Below are 14,822 nucleotides of genomic sequence, written 5' to 3'. Positions count from 1 at the left end.
GATTAATTGGTCAGTATTGCATTGCAGTTTGTGGAACATTTTGGGCACAAATTAGTTGCTGTACTTCAAAGGTGTTTTAGAACTCTTGAATATCACAAAAGATTCTGAATAAAACTATCAACGTTAAGGTCAGCATAGTCAGGTCAGGCCAAAAGACCTGCTTCCCTGCTGTTCGTCTCTAACTTTTGTTACTTATCATTATTAACATAACTCAGAAAGCGGCTAAGACTTTGTCAACTGGAAAACCATGCCAAGTTAACAAAGTGTGATAACACAAGTACAATGAATGATATTCTAGTGTGCAAGACAAAGTGCTGTTCCTTCTGGACCAGGGATTCCCAACCTTTTTTATGCTATGGATCAATACCATTAAGCAGGGGAACCATGGACCCCAGGTTGGGAACCCCTGCTCTAGACTGAGCCTTATCCATTTAATAAACTGACAGGCTTTACCTCTGCGGAAAAATGTTATGGAAGACAATAGGACATGGAATTGGGTCCCAGCTCACAAGGTAAACTGAACTGAGAGGAATAGAGGCACTGATGGGAGGAGAGGCAGTTTATCCGCCAGGATGAAGCTGGGATTTTAAAGGGTAGGGAAGAATGTTGTAATCAGCTGCTGAAAGGAGGGAGTCAAGGGTGTAGTTGATTATGTCAAAGGTCAGTCTCACAATCAAGAGAGTTGATAGTTGCATGATTTTCATTCTTGAATGTTTATAAATTGAAATTATGTTACTCAGTCTTGGAAAGATTGTGATAGCATTCCTAGCCTTACGACTTCTAGATTTTCACATTTAATCATGTTCTGGTCTTCCCTAAGTTTCTTGCAACACATGCAAAGTTAACTGCTAATTGGCCTTGATACTTCGATAGCTTACAAAGAACAAAGTTTTTAATGGAACAGAAATTGCTAATCTCTGGAGCACTAAATGAAGCCAGGTTGGTTCATTCTGGGAAATAGTTTGAAAGCAGTTGCTTTGAGCATTTGTTTGAATATTATTATGCATGCTCCCTTCAGAAAAGCAATGCTGAGTATTCATGGCAAATTTATGCCTAACAATCCTCTAAATTCAAGGAGTCCCTTGTGAATTTTCCTTCTCCATTTCCAAACAGAGGACCGAGCTTACAAATAAAGCTATTGTTTATGAAAATTGTTTCTCCAAATGGATTTACCAGGCTCACTAAATTTATTTTGTTTTATTCATCTGTGCACTTGAATGCAATTGTGGTCGAGTGGTCCTCCAGGGTCTCTGGGACCGTGTTTGAATTACGGCCATACAGACGAACCACAGAAACAAAAGCATCGTTCACATTCTTCAAACTGCAGGTGAATTCAAGAGGTAGTGACCCAGATCTTTTGGGTTGCTCTATAACTGAAATCACCCACATTTTCACAAGAAAGCAGCATCCATCATCAAGGACCCCTACCATCCGAAAAATGCTTTCTTCTCACTGCCATCAGCAAACCTCAAGTTCCACGCCAAAAGGTTCGGGAACTGTTATTACCCTTCAATCACCAGGCTCCTGAACCAGGATGGATAACTTCACTCACCTCCACACTGAACCTAGGGCCACAACCTAGGGCTTCACTTTCAAGGACAGTACAGCTCATGATCCCAGTTGATTGATTATTAGTATCAGTTTGTAATTGCACAGTTTATTTTATTTTGCCTATTAGTCATTTGTCAATCTGTGTTTAATCTTTTAAAGTGAAAACTTAAATTGCGGGGGGCCTCAAACATGGACTCCTGTAATGGTTTTTCTCTCTGTTTCAAGTAAAAACACTAGGACATCTGATACACTGAATAAGCAGCAGCAAACCCTGAGAATGCACATCGACATCCCTCGAGCTCAGCTTCTAATAGAAGAGAGGGATACCATGGAAACAATCGGTATGGAGTTCACACTCATTTCTCCAGTCATTTATTATGTATTTGCTTTGCTCCTTCTGCCATTCGTTCCTCAAGCCTTTTCGAGCAGCAATTTGTCTACTTCCAAAGACTGGTAAAAGCAAAGTGTCCCTTCAATATTCCTAAGCAGAGTGAAGAGATTGAAGAGGAGAATAACCTGTATTTACCACAAATTCTGGTATACAGATTGAAATTCTATTCTGAAGCAGCTAGAAAATGAAAGCTTATATGCTAATGACCAAGATCAGATGAGATTGGTGTTTCTAGTGCTGGACCTGTCTCTCACCCCACCCAATGAAGTCCAAACCTTGGATTTACATCAGGCCAGGCCCTTGGTCCCTGGTCCTCAGTCCTCAGGTCTCCCAAACTACAACAGCAGCCCTGACTTCTGCTGCCCCTCGCTCTTCAAAGTAACTACAGCACCTGTAAAAGGAGATGGGGGCAGTGGGGAAGATAGAGAGATGTACAGCAGGGCTGTGGGTGGAGGATGGAAAATGAGAAGAGGAGGGTGGGAGGATGGGGCCAAGAAAAGAGAAAGGGACTCAGTGGTGAAGGTAGAGGGAGAGGAAACAATGAGAACAAATGAGCAAACACTATTTCGCCTCACACACTATCTCTCTATGGTTCACTATCTCTGGCTGTCTGTCTGCCTCTCTCCTCCCCCCCTCTCTCTCCCTCCCTCTCCCTCCCCTCCTCTCCCTAAATCTCTCATTCTCCTTCTTTCCACCACCTTCTGCTGTTCTTTTTCCATTCCTACCCATTTCTCACTCCTAATAAGACCTGGCCTTTCAGTGTATCTTCTTAAATTTTTCTTACACACAATTCCATGGGGTTTATCTACCCTAATGCCTCAATGTTAATAGGCCATGTTACTTTCCTATACCACTGCTACTAAGGTCTACGTGTAAGGGTGCACGTTCGGGCATTGTATGTAAGCTTTTCAAACCTTACAATCCTTGGTAAAGGCAGGTACAATGATGACATTTAAAAGTCTCCTACAGGTACGTGGATAGGAATGACAGAGGATTAAGGGCCAAATGCAGGCAAATGGGACTAGCTCTGTTAGACAATTGTTATCATGGACAAAATTGGGCCAAAGATCCCATTTCTGTGCTATTTAGCTCTACAACTCTAGGCCACGGTTCTTAATAAGAGCACAACCTGCAAAGAAGGAAGCTTAGTTGGTCAGTTTATGCAAAGATAGTAGGGCGAAAGGGAGGTTCAGAAACTGAACTGAAGGAGTGGGGTTTGAGGAAGAAGGAGTAGGAGGTGAACTTGTGCACATGAGCAATGTGTACACTGGATCTTGTTGAGCCTTGTTCCTGCCAGCTGATTTCTCCTGCTCATTTCAATAAGCCCATCGTACAAGTTCCAGTGAATGAAATTCCTTCCAGAGAATGGGCAGGTCTCTGAAAATTTGGGCTGCTTAAAACTTGTTCAGTTACAGCTGTATCCATAGACAGGTCATTGTGCAGATACACACGCAAAATAGGATCTCAAGCAAAAATAAACTGCTGGAAGAACTCAATGTGTTAGGCAGCATCTGTGGAGGAAAATGGATAGTCAACATTTTGAGTCAAGACCCTTCTTTGATGTCTGAGGTATTTTGGTGACTGAACGAGTCCCCAGCTGAGGTGACAATCAGTAGTTTGGGAAAACAAGTGTATCAGCTTTCCCTTTCTAGCCCTTTGAAAATGTATATAGAATTTCAGCTTATCCACCAGATGAAAGGCCTGGATCCAAAAAGTCAACTGTCCAACATGCTGCATGACTTGCAGAGATCCTCTAGTGTTTTTTTTTTGCTTAGGCTGTGAAACATATTTGGCACTTCGCAGTGACAATTAGACCAGCCTAACTTCACAAAGTATCCCCATGTGTGTGCCTCTTATCAAAAAGCACCAGACAGTGATGAAAATCTAACACATTTACTGCAGGCTGGGAGACCATTTCACTGAACACCTACGCTCTGTCTGCCAGAGAAAGCAGGATCTCCCAGTGGCCACTCATTTTGGGAATTCCACGCCCCATTCCAATTCTGATATGTTTATCCACAGCCTCCTCTACTGTAAAGATGAAGCCACACTCAGGTTGGAGGAACAACACTCTTGGCTTCCCACCTCCCCTTTTCTTTCATCCTAGGCCTCCCGTCCCATGATCCCCTCATATCCCTTTTGCCGATCTCCTGTCCAGCTCTTGGCTCCATCCCTCCCCCTCCTGTGTTCTCCTATCATTTTGGATCTCCTCCTCCCCCTCCCACTTTCAAATCTCTTACTAGCTCTTCTTTCAGTTAGTCCTGATGAAGGGTCTCGGCCCAAAACGTCGACTGTACTTCTTCCTAGAGATGCTGCCTGGCCTGCTGCGTTCACCAGCAATTTTTATGTGTGTTGCTTGAACTTCCAGCATCTGCAGATTTCCTCGTGTTTACATTTACTGTTTCATAAATTTTCTCGTCAGCTTTGTCTATTCTAAAATTCCTGTTGAGCTTTGTGTTGTTTACTGCTAAATAATAATTCATAATATATTTATGTAAAAACAAGAGCTAAATTTATGTATGACTTTGACATACTCACTGAATTGCAAATATACACTGTTCCCATTTCCCTCTTTGGCTTAACTCCAAATGGATCTGAAGGTGATAACTGATTGTAGTGTCACAGGAGGTTAAGTAATAAAGATGCACAGAAGTCTGATTGCTCAAGCCATAATTAGGCATTGAGGCAGATGAAAGCTAAAGAGACATTAGTAGGCAGGAAGATATTGCATCTATAGCGATCAGTGTGGCAGCAGACTATACCATTGCAGGAGTCATTCAGTCTACCGTACTAACTCAGTTTTCAAACGGAACAATGTGCTCCCATCCTTCACTTGCACCTGCCTTGGTTCTGAGTCAGAAGGTTGTGGGTTCAAGGGTCCAGTAGTATAATTACATGTCCTAGGCTGAAATTTGTTTGTAAAGTAAAGGAGTGTTACGCTATTGGAGGTGCATTTTTCTTCAGATGAGATGTTAACCCTATCTGCTATGATAAGTGAACATTGAAGATCCCATTATGCAGAGAGCAGGGGAGAGCACTGGCCAGTCATTGTCCTTCAATCAATATAATTTTAGTAGATGACCTGCTCATTTATTTCTTTGGTGTTTATCGGCCAATTAGTTACCATTTCAAAGATTCAAAGTACATTTATTGTCAAAGTACATATGCAGTATTCAACCCGAAGATTGGCCTTCCCACAGGCGCACATAAACAAAGAAACACCATGGAACCCGTTCAAAGGAAACATCAAATACCCAACGTGAAACTCACACACATTTCTTTCCTTTTCCTGTGGATGAACTCAAAGGAAACTCAAATTTACAGAGTAGAATGCTACAGTTGTTTGCCTGAAATCCCGTGAGGAAGCAGTAATGCCTCTCTCAAATATCAACTATACACTGTGCATTATTAATTCCTCTCTTAAACTGGCAGCACAGTTAGTAGAGCAATGGCTTCACAGCACTAGCCAGTCTAGTTAAAACTTGATCTCTAGTAATTGTCTGCATCAACATTGCATGTTCTCCCTGTGAACTCCCATCCTGTTCAGCTTTCCTTCCACATCCCAAAAATGAAAAGGCTGATAAGTTAACTGACCAGTGTAAATTGTCCCTAGTGTAAAGGCGAGGGGCAAAGAAAAGATTTAAGATTAGCTTTATTTTTCCCATGCACGTCAAAACATACAGTGAAATGCATCGTTTACATCAAGGTCTGATGTAAACGAGACAACGTTTTTCAGGACCATTGTTCATGTAGCACCATGGTCCTGAAAAACTTTGTCTCATTTTTACTGTGTACTGTACCAGCAGTTATGGTCGAAATGACAATAGAAGGGACTTGACTTGACTTGAGGTCATGCTGGGGATAGCCTGTAAGTGTCACCACGCTTCCCGTGCCAACATAGCAAGCCCACAGCTTATTAGCTCTAATTCATACGTCTTTGGATTGTGGGAGGAAACTGAAGCACCCGGAGGAAACCCATGCGGTCACAGGGGGAACGTACTGATGGTCAGTGGCAGAGATTGAGCTGCCATGTTACAGCTGGCGTTGTAAAGCGTTGCGCTAACCGCTACGCCAGAATCTGAGAGGAGCTGAGGAAGTATGGAGAGGACAAAATGGGATTAATGTGGGACCAGCAGAAATGGATGCTTGTCAGCTGGCACGATCTCAGTAGACCCATCACAAACGCTGCATGACTCTATGACTCCATAACTCTGCACTTAATATATTCAGTGGTATACTCTTGCTGTATTACAGATGACCGATCCACTGTGCTATTGACAGATTCCGACTTTGGCGAGGCTGTGAAACAGAAATCGCTAACGGCAACACACACTGTGCATTACCACTCAGTCTCACAGGCTACCGGACCTCTGGTAGATGTTTCAGACGCTCGGCCAGGAACCAGTGAGTACTTTTTTGGCAAAAGCGAGACTATAGACAAATGATGACTTTTGGCTTCAACGGCTCTTTGTTTCACTTGTGGTTGGGACAAAATATCTTATTTTATGAGCAATGCTGGTACTCAGATGAGTTTCAAGGTCCTTCTGTAAAAGGATAGTTTTAAGGTCTGTAAAACACTTGATTCTGAAATTCCATTTAGGGATGTTCGCCCAACAACTGGTAGAAGCTCCAAGACATTGGTTGTAAGTCTGCAAGTTCACATGGGTTCATTTGTAACTTTTAAGAGAAGTTTGAGAGGGGTTTGGAGAGATAGATCAGACTATGCAGCAAATTAGCTTGGCATGACCCACAAGGCCTGTTTCTGAACCGTAATGCTCTATAACTCTATAGAATCTGAAGGATATTGTAAATATTAATTATTTTGATGATATGTAAAACATGTATGAGATGGAATGTGATTTGCCCCAGTTATTTGCTTCAGCCCAGAGGAGGGGCCAATGAATTGCTGTAAAATGTATTTATTTATCTACTCCATGAAATACAGTGTGGAACCGTCCCTTCTGGCCCTTCGAGCCATGCTGCACAGCCATCCCCAATTTAACCCCTGCCCAATTACATAGAAACATAGAAACATAGAAAATAGGTGCAGGAGTAGGCCATTCGGCCCTTCGAGCCTGCACCGCCATTTATTATGATCATGGCTGATCATCCAACTCAGAACCCAGCCTTCCCTCCATACCCCCTGACCCCTGTAGCCACAAGGGCCATATCTAACTTCCTTTTAAACATAGCTAATGAACTGGCCTCAACAGTTTGCTGTGGCAGAGAATTCCACAGATTCACCACTCTCTGTGTGAAGAAGTTTTTCCTAATCTCGGTCCTAAAAGGCTTCCCCTCTATCCTCAAACTGTGACCCCTCGTTCTGGACCTCCCCAACATCGGGAACAATCTTCCCGCATCTAGCCTGTCCAATCCCTTTAGGATCTTATACGTTTCAATCAGATCCCCCCTCAATCTTCTAAATTCCAACGAGTACAAGCCCAGTTCATCCAGTCTTTCTTCATATGAAAGACCTGCCATCCCATGAATCAATCTGGTGAACCTTCTTTGTACTCCCTCTATGGCAAAGATGTCTTTCCTCAGATTAGGGGACCAAAACTGCACACAATACTCCAGGTGTGGTCTCACCAAGGCCTTGTACAACTGCAGTAGTACCTCCCTGCTCCTGTACTCGAATCCTCTCGCTATAAATGCCAGCATACCGTTCGCCTTTTTCACCGCCTGCTGTACCTGCATGCCCACTTTCAATGACTGGTGTATAATGACACCCAGGTCTCGTTGCACCTCCCCTTTTCCTAATCGGCCACCATTCAGATAATAATCTGTTTTCCTATTTTTGCCACCAAAGTGGATAACCTCACATTTATCCACATTAAATTGCATCTGCCATGAGTTTGCCCACTCACCCAACCTATCCAAGTCACCCTGCATCCTCTTAGCATCCTCCTCACTGCTAACACTGCCACCCAGCTTCGTGTCATCCGCAAACTTGGAGATGCTGCATTTAATTCCCTCATCCAAGTCATTAATATATATTGTAAACAACTGGGGTCCCAGCACTGAGCCTTGCGGTACCCCACTAGTCACCGCCTGCCATTCTGAAAAGGTCCCGTTTATTCCCACTCTTTGCTTCCTGTCTGCTAACCAATTCTCCATCCACACCAATACCTTACCCCCAATACCGTGTGCTTTAAGTTTGCACACTAATCTCCTGTGTGGGATCTTGTCAAAAGCCTTTTGAAAATCCAAATATACCACATCCACTGGTTCTCCCCTATCCACTCTACTGGTTACATCCTCAAAAAATTCTATGAGATTCGTCAGACATGATTTTCCTTTCACAAATCCATGCTGACTTTGTCCAATCATTTCACCGCTTTCCAAATGTGCTGTTATCACATCCTTGATAACTGACTCCAGCAGTTTCCCCACCACCGACGTTAGGCTAACCGGCCTATAATTCCCCGGTTTCTCTCTCCCTCCTTTTTTAAAAAGTGGGTTACATTAGCCACCCTCCAATCCTCAGGAACTAGTCCAGAATCTAACGAGTTTTGAAAAATTATCACTAATGCATCCACTATTTCTTGGGCTACTTCCTTAAGCACTCTGGGATGCAGACCATCTGGCCCTGGGGATTTATCTGCCTTCAATCCCTTCAATTTACCTAACACCACTTCCCTACTAACATGTATTTCGCTCAGTTCCTCCATCTCACTGGACCCTCTGTCCCTTACTATTTCTGGAAGATTATTTATGTCCTCCTTAGTGAAGACAGAACCAAAGTAATTATTCAATTGGTCTGCCATGTCCTTGCTCCCCATAATCAATTCACCTGTTTCTGTTTGCAGGGGACCTACATTTGTCTTTATCAGTCTTTTCCTTTTTACATATCTATAAAAGCTTTTACAGTCCGTTTTTATGTTCTCTGCCAGTTTTCTCTCATAATCTTTTTTCCCCTTCCTAATTAAGCCCTTTGTCCTCCTCTGCTGAACTCTGAATTTCTCCCAGTCCTCAGGTGAGCCACTTTCTCTGGCTAATTTGTATGCTACTTCTTTGGAATTGATACTATCCCTAATTTCTCTTGTCAGCCACGGGTGCACTACCTTCCTTGATTTATTCTTTTGCCAAACTGGGATGAACAATTGTTGTAGTTCATCCATGCAACCTTTAAATGCCTGCCATTGCATATCCACCGTCAATCCTTTAAGTGTCATTTGCCAGTCTATCTTAGCTAATTCACGACTCATACCTTCAAAGTTACCCCTCTTTAAGTTCAGAACCTTTGTTTCTGAATTAACTACGTCACTCTCCATGTTAATGAAGAATTCCACCATATTATGGTCACTCTTACCCAAGGGGCCTCTCACGACAAGATCGCTAATTAACCCTTCCTCATTGCTCAAAACCCAGTCCAGAATAGCCTGCTCTCTAGTCGGTTCCTCGACATGTTGGTTCAAAAAACCATCCCGCATACATTCCAAGAAATCCTCTTCCTCAGCACCTTTACCAATTTGGTTCACCCAGTCTACATGTAGATTGAAGTCACCCATTATAACTGCTGTTCCTTTATTGCACACATTTCTAATTTCCTGTTTAATACCATCTCCGACCTCACTACTACTGTTAGGTGGCCTGTACACAACTCCCACCAGCGTCTTCTGCCCCTTAGTGTTACGCAGCTCTACCCATATCGATTCCACAGCTTCCCGGCTTATGTCCTTCCTTTCTATTGCGTTAATCTCTTTTTTAACCAGCAACGCCACCCCACCTCCCCTTCCTTCATGTCTATCCCTCCTGAATATTGAATATCCCTGAACGTTGAGCTCCCATCCCTGGTCACCCTGGAGCCATGTCTCTGTGATCCCAACTATATCATAATCATTAATAACAATCTGCACTTTCAATTCATCCACCTTATTACGAATGCTCCTTGCATTGACACATAAAGCCTTCAGGCGCTCTTTTACAACTCTCTTAGCCCTTTTTAATGCTTGCCCTGGATTTGTCGGCCTGCCACTTTTACTTTTCCCCTTTGTACTTTTTGCTTCTACGCTCACTTTACACCCCTCTGTCCCTCTGCACTGGTTCCCATCCCTCTGTTGTGAACTAACCTCCTCACACCTAGCCTCTTTAATTTGATTCCCACCCCCCAACCATTCTAGTTTAAAGTCACCTCAGTAGCCCCCGCTAATCTCCCTGCCAGGATATTGGTACCCCTAGGATTTAAGTGTAACCCGTCCTTTTTGTACAGGTCACACCTGCGCCAAAAGAGGTCCCAATGATCCAAAAACTTGAATCCCTGCCCCCTGCTCCAATCCCTCAGCCACGCATTTATCCTCCACCTCATCGCATTCCTACTCTCACTGTCGCGTGGCACAGGCAGTAATCCCGAGATTACTACCTTTGCGGTCCTTTTTCTCAACTCCCTTCCTAGCTCCCTATATTCTTCTTTCAGGACCTCATCCCTTTTCCTACCTATGTCATTGGTACCTATATGTACCAGGACCTCTGGCTCCTCACCCTCCCACTTCAGGATATCTTGGACACGATCAGAAATATCCCGGACCCTGGCACCAGGGAGGCAAACTACCATCCGAGTCTCTGGACTGCGTCCACAGAATCGCCTATCTGACCCCCTTACTATCGAGTCCCCTATCACAACTGCCCTCCTCTTCCTTGCCCTACCCTTCTGAGCTACAGGGCCAGACTCTGTGCCGGAGGCACAGCCACTGTCGCTTCCCCCGGGTAAGCTGTCCCCCCCCAACAGTACTCAAACAGGAGTACCTGTTGTTAAGGGGCACAGCCGCCGGGGTACTCCCCATCACCTGCCTTTTCCCCTTCCCCCTCCTAACTGTGACCCACTTGTCTGCCTCCCATGGCCCCGGCGTGACCACCTGCCTTCCACTCCTCTCTATCACCTCCTCGCTCTCCCTGACCAGACGAAGGTCATCGAGCTGCAGCTCCAGTTCCGTAACGCGGTCCCTTAGGAGCTGCATCTCGATGCACTTGGCGCAGATGTAGACGTCCGGGAGGCTTGGAGACTCCAGGACCTCCCACATCCGACACCGAGAACAGCAAACTGCCCTCACAGTCATAATTACGGGACAATTCACAATGAACACGATTAACCTACCAACCAGTACATCTTTGGACTGTGGGAAGAAATACATGGGCTCACAGGGAGAACATACAAACTCCTTATACTATACAGTGTTGTACCAACCACTGCACTACCATGCCAACCCATTTCCTGTTCTGCATTCCTGATGACCTTTATGACTAACTTTACCAATTGAAGCACACTGCTGCATCACCACTCCAGGGCCTAGCTTCAAACCTGACCTTGGGTGCTGTCTCTGTGGAGCTTGCACGTTCTCCTTGTGACCATGAGGGTTTCATCTGGGTGCTCCAGTTTCCACCCATATCCCAAAGCTGCATGGATTGGTTGGTTAACTTGCCATTGTACTTTATCTGTTGTGTAGATGCGTGGAAGAATCTGAGGGGAGAGAAAGGGAACGTAGGGAGAATAAAAGAGTAATAGTGTAAGTGGGTTCCTAATGGTTGGTTTCAACTCATCAGTCCAAAGGGCTGTTTTCTGTACTAAGCAGCTCTATGACTCAAAACAATCCTTGAACCTGATGTAAGTTCAGACTCAATAGAAGTTAGCTTGCCGAATGCATCTGACTGCAACATCTATGAAATAAATGAAAGACTACATAAACAAAAACATTTATGATGAATACATTTAGACAAATCATGAGATCTATCTTTAATCAATTCACAAAATGATTCCCATTCTTGACCTTCTCCTCACTAACTTATCAAGAGTTAAGAAAATCAAATATTAGATGAGACTTAGAGAGAAAACATAGAGAGATATGGCATTTAAATAGACCCACTGGACCTCCGAGCCCTTGCTGGCCTTGAGCCATCCAGTGTAACCAATCCTCAATTTTCCCTATATTGCCACTAACTCAACACCCTCCACCCCCCCCCCGCCCCCAGTTTCTACTACTTACCTGCATGCTAAGGGCAATTTACAGCAGCTAATTAACATATTAACCCACACATCTTTGTGAGGGCACTCTCAGGTTAAAGGAGCACATCTCATATTCCAGGCTGATGGCATGAACACAAATTCCAGTAATTTTTTTTCTCCTCCCCTTCCCTCTTCTTCAGTTCCCCATTCTGGCATCTTATCCTCACCCTGGTGCCCCTCCTCCTTCACTTTCTCCCATGGTTCATTCTGCTCTTCTATCAGATTCTTCTTCCAGCCCTTTGCCTTTTCCACCTATCACCTCCCAGCTTCTTACTTCACCCCCCTCCACCACCTACCCAGCCTCACCTATCACCTTCTAGCCTGTCTTCCTTCACCTCCCCACGACCTTCTTATTCTGGCATCTTCCCCCTTCCTTTCCAGTCCTGATGAAAGGTCTCGGCCCAAAACGGCAACTGTTTATTTCTTTCCATAGATGCTACCTAACCAGCTGAGTTCCTCCAGCATTTTGTGTGAGTTGCTCTGGATTCCCAGCGTCTGCGGAATCTCTTGTGTTTGTGATGCCTTTGCTGTTTGGAAGTTACCTCTTTAAATGAGCTTTTTGACAGGTTTACCATCTGAGGTAAGAATGAATCAGGATCAGAAACAGGTTTAATATAGTTGTTGTCTTTGCAGCAGCAGTACAATGCAATACATAATAATAGAAAAAAACTGTGAATTACAGTAAGTAGATATATTAAATCATCATCGTTGTCAAGTGCCGTGCCCAGTTTGAGCTTTGACTGCCATGGCCCACACACTCCTGTTTCGGGTCAAGTGGATCAATTCATTGGTATTTATTTCCAGTTCTCTGGCTGCTGTCTCCATCATCATTTGTCTTTGTCTTCCTCTTGCGTTCTTCCTTTCAATCTTTCCCATAATTACCGTGCATTCTAACTCCTCTTTCCTAATCACGTGTCCAATGAAGTTATGTTGCCTTTTCATGATCTCATACATTATTTCTCTTTTTGTGTTTGCTCTGTTTATGACATCCTCGTTAGATATTTGTTTTGTCCATGATGTTCTTTGCATCCTCCTCAAAAACCACATTTCTGCTGCTACAATTTGTTTCCTCATGTTACTAGATATTGTCCAACATTCTGAGCCATAAAACATAACTGGATAAATGTAACATTTCAGTACTCTGAGGCAGGTTGTCATGCCTAGTTTAGTATTCGTCAGTATACTCTTCATTCTTGTAAAGGTGTTTTTTGCCATCCCTGTTCTTCTTTTGATATTTATGTCGCACCTGCCATCTGATGTCACCCAGCTTCCTACGTAGCAAAAGTTCTGTACTTGTTCTATGTCTTCCCTGTTTATTCTCAGCCTGCAGATAGGATTCTCCTTCTTTTTGGATATCACCATACATTCTGCCTTTTTGCAAAATGATAGACCCATTTTTGCACTTTCTTCAATAACTATATCAATTAAGTTTTGTAGTTCTTCCTCCATATTTGCTATTAACACAGTGTCATCTGCATATAGTCATAGTCATAGTCATACTTTATTGATCCCAGGGGAAATTGGTTTTCATTACAGTTGCACCATAAATAATAAATAGTAATAGAACCATAAATAGTTAAATAGTAATATGTAAATTATGCCAGTAAATTATGAAATAAGTCCAGGACCAGCCTATTGGCTCAGGGTGTCTGACCCTCCAAGGGAGGAGTTGTAAAGTTTGACGGCCACAGGCAGGAATGACTTCCTATGACGCTCTGTGCTGCATCTCGGTGGAATGAGTCTCTGGCTGAATGTACTCCTGTGCCCACCCAGTACATTATGTAGTGGATGGGAGACATTGACCAAGATGGCATGCAACTTAGACAGCATCCTCTTTTCAGACACCACCATGAGAGAGTCCAGTTCCATCCTCACAACATCACTGGCCTGAAAGTATTGATGTTTTCACTGCCAACTCTGATTCCCAAGATGTCTCTTATTTTTTGTAATATTGTTTCACTGTACACATTAAATAAATCAGGGGAGAAAACACACCCTTGTCTGACACCACTCTTGATTTTCGTAAACTGACTCACTTCTGCATCTATTCTTACAGCGGCAGTTTGTTCCCAGTACAGATTTCTGATTAGGCAGAGGTCTTTCGAATCTAGATCTAGAGTTTCCTGTAATATTTCAAGTAACTTATTGTGCTTCACTTTATCAAATGCTTTTGTGTAGTCGATAAAACAAACAAGCAAATCTTTTTGCACTTGAATGGCTCATTCTGATAGTATCCTTAACATCAATATTGCATTTCTTGTACCTTTGTCTTTCACAAAACCACATTGTTCTTTACCTATTTCAGCTTGTATCTTACTTTTAGCTCTTGTCATCAAAATTCTTAGAAGTATCTTGGTAATATGACTCATTAAATTTATGGTCCAACGTAATTCACATTCTATTGCTCCAGGTTTCTTTAGAAGAGTGATAAATGCTGATTTTTTCATCTCTTCTGGTATTATTTCCAGTCTCATAAATATCATTGATTAAATCAGTAAGTTTTTCAATTCCATAATCTTCAAGGGCATTAATTTGTTCTATTACTAATTCATCAGAACCTGCTGCCTTTCCTTTCTTCATCTTATCTATTGCATTACAAACTTCAGATTTTAAAATACTTGGACCTTCAATGTTTTTCTTAATTTCTGGTTTTTCGCCTCAATCATCTTCAAACAATTCCTGAATATACTCAGTCCATTTGTTCATAATCTCATCTTTTTCCATGATAATGGTACCGTCCTTTGCTTTCAAACATCCACCTGAAGAACAGAGGAGCTTTTTACCAGTGATATTCTTGATTTGTTGATGTAACCATTTTGGATCAGTAAAAGGAATTTTTTCTATTTGTTCACATTCCTGGTTTAGCCATTCTTCTTTGGC

General features: G+C 43.0%; 1 protein-coding gene across 2 annotated transcripts in view; it reads left to right on the top strand.

Annotated features, from left to right (window-relative positions):
* Window positions 1-14,822, top strand: part of LOC134347866 (cell adhesion molecule DSCAM-like) — an 804,792-nt gene that overhangs the window by 750,663 nt on the left and 39,307 nt on the right. For both annotated transcript variants that reach the window (XM_063050412.1, XM_063050413.1), the window contains 2 exons: window positions 1,777-1,892; window positions 6,197-6,346. In XM_063050412.1, coding sequence (XP_062906482.1) covers window positions 1,777-1,892; window positions 6,197-6,346 — 266 coding nt within the window. The remainder of the gene's footprint in view (window positions 1-1,776; window positions 1,893-6,196; window positions 6,347-14,822) is intronic.

This window comes from Mobula hypostoma, chromosome 6, assembly GCF_963921235.1.
Source record: "Mobula hypostoma chromosome 6, sMobHyp1.1, whole genome shotgun sequence".
Lineage (NCBI taxonomy): Eukaryota > Metazoa > Chordata > Chondrichthyes > Myliobatiformes > Myliobatidae > Mobula > Mobula hypostoma.
Note: the sequence above shows the minus strand (reverse complement) of the source record. Positions and strands in the feature narration are given on the sequence as shown.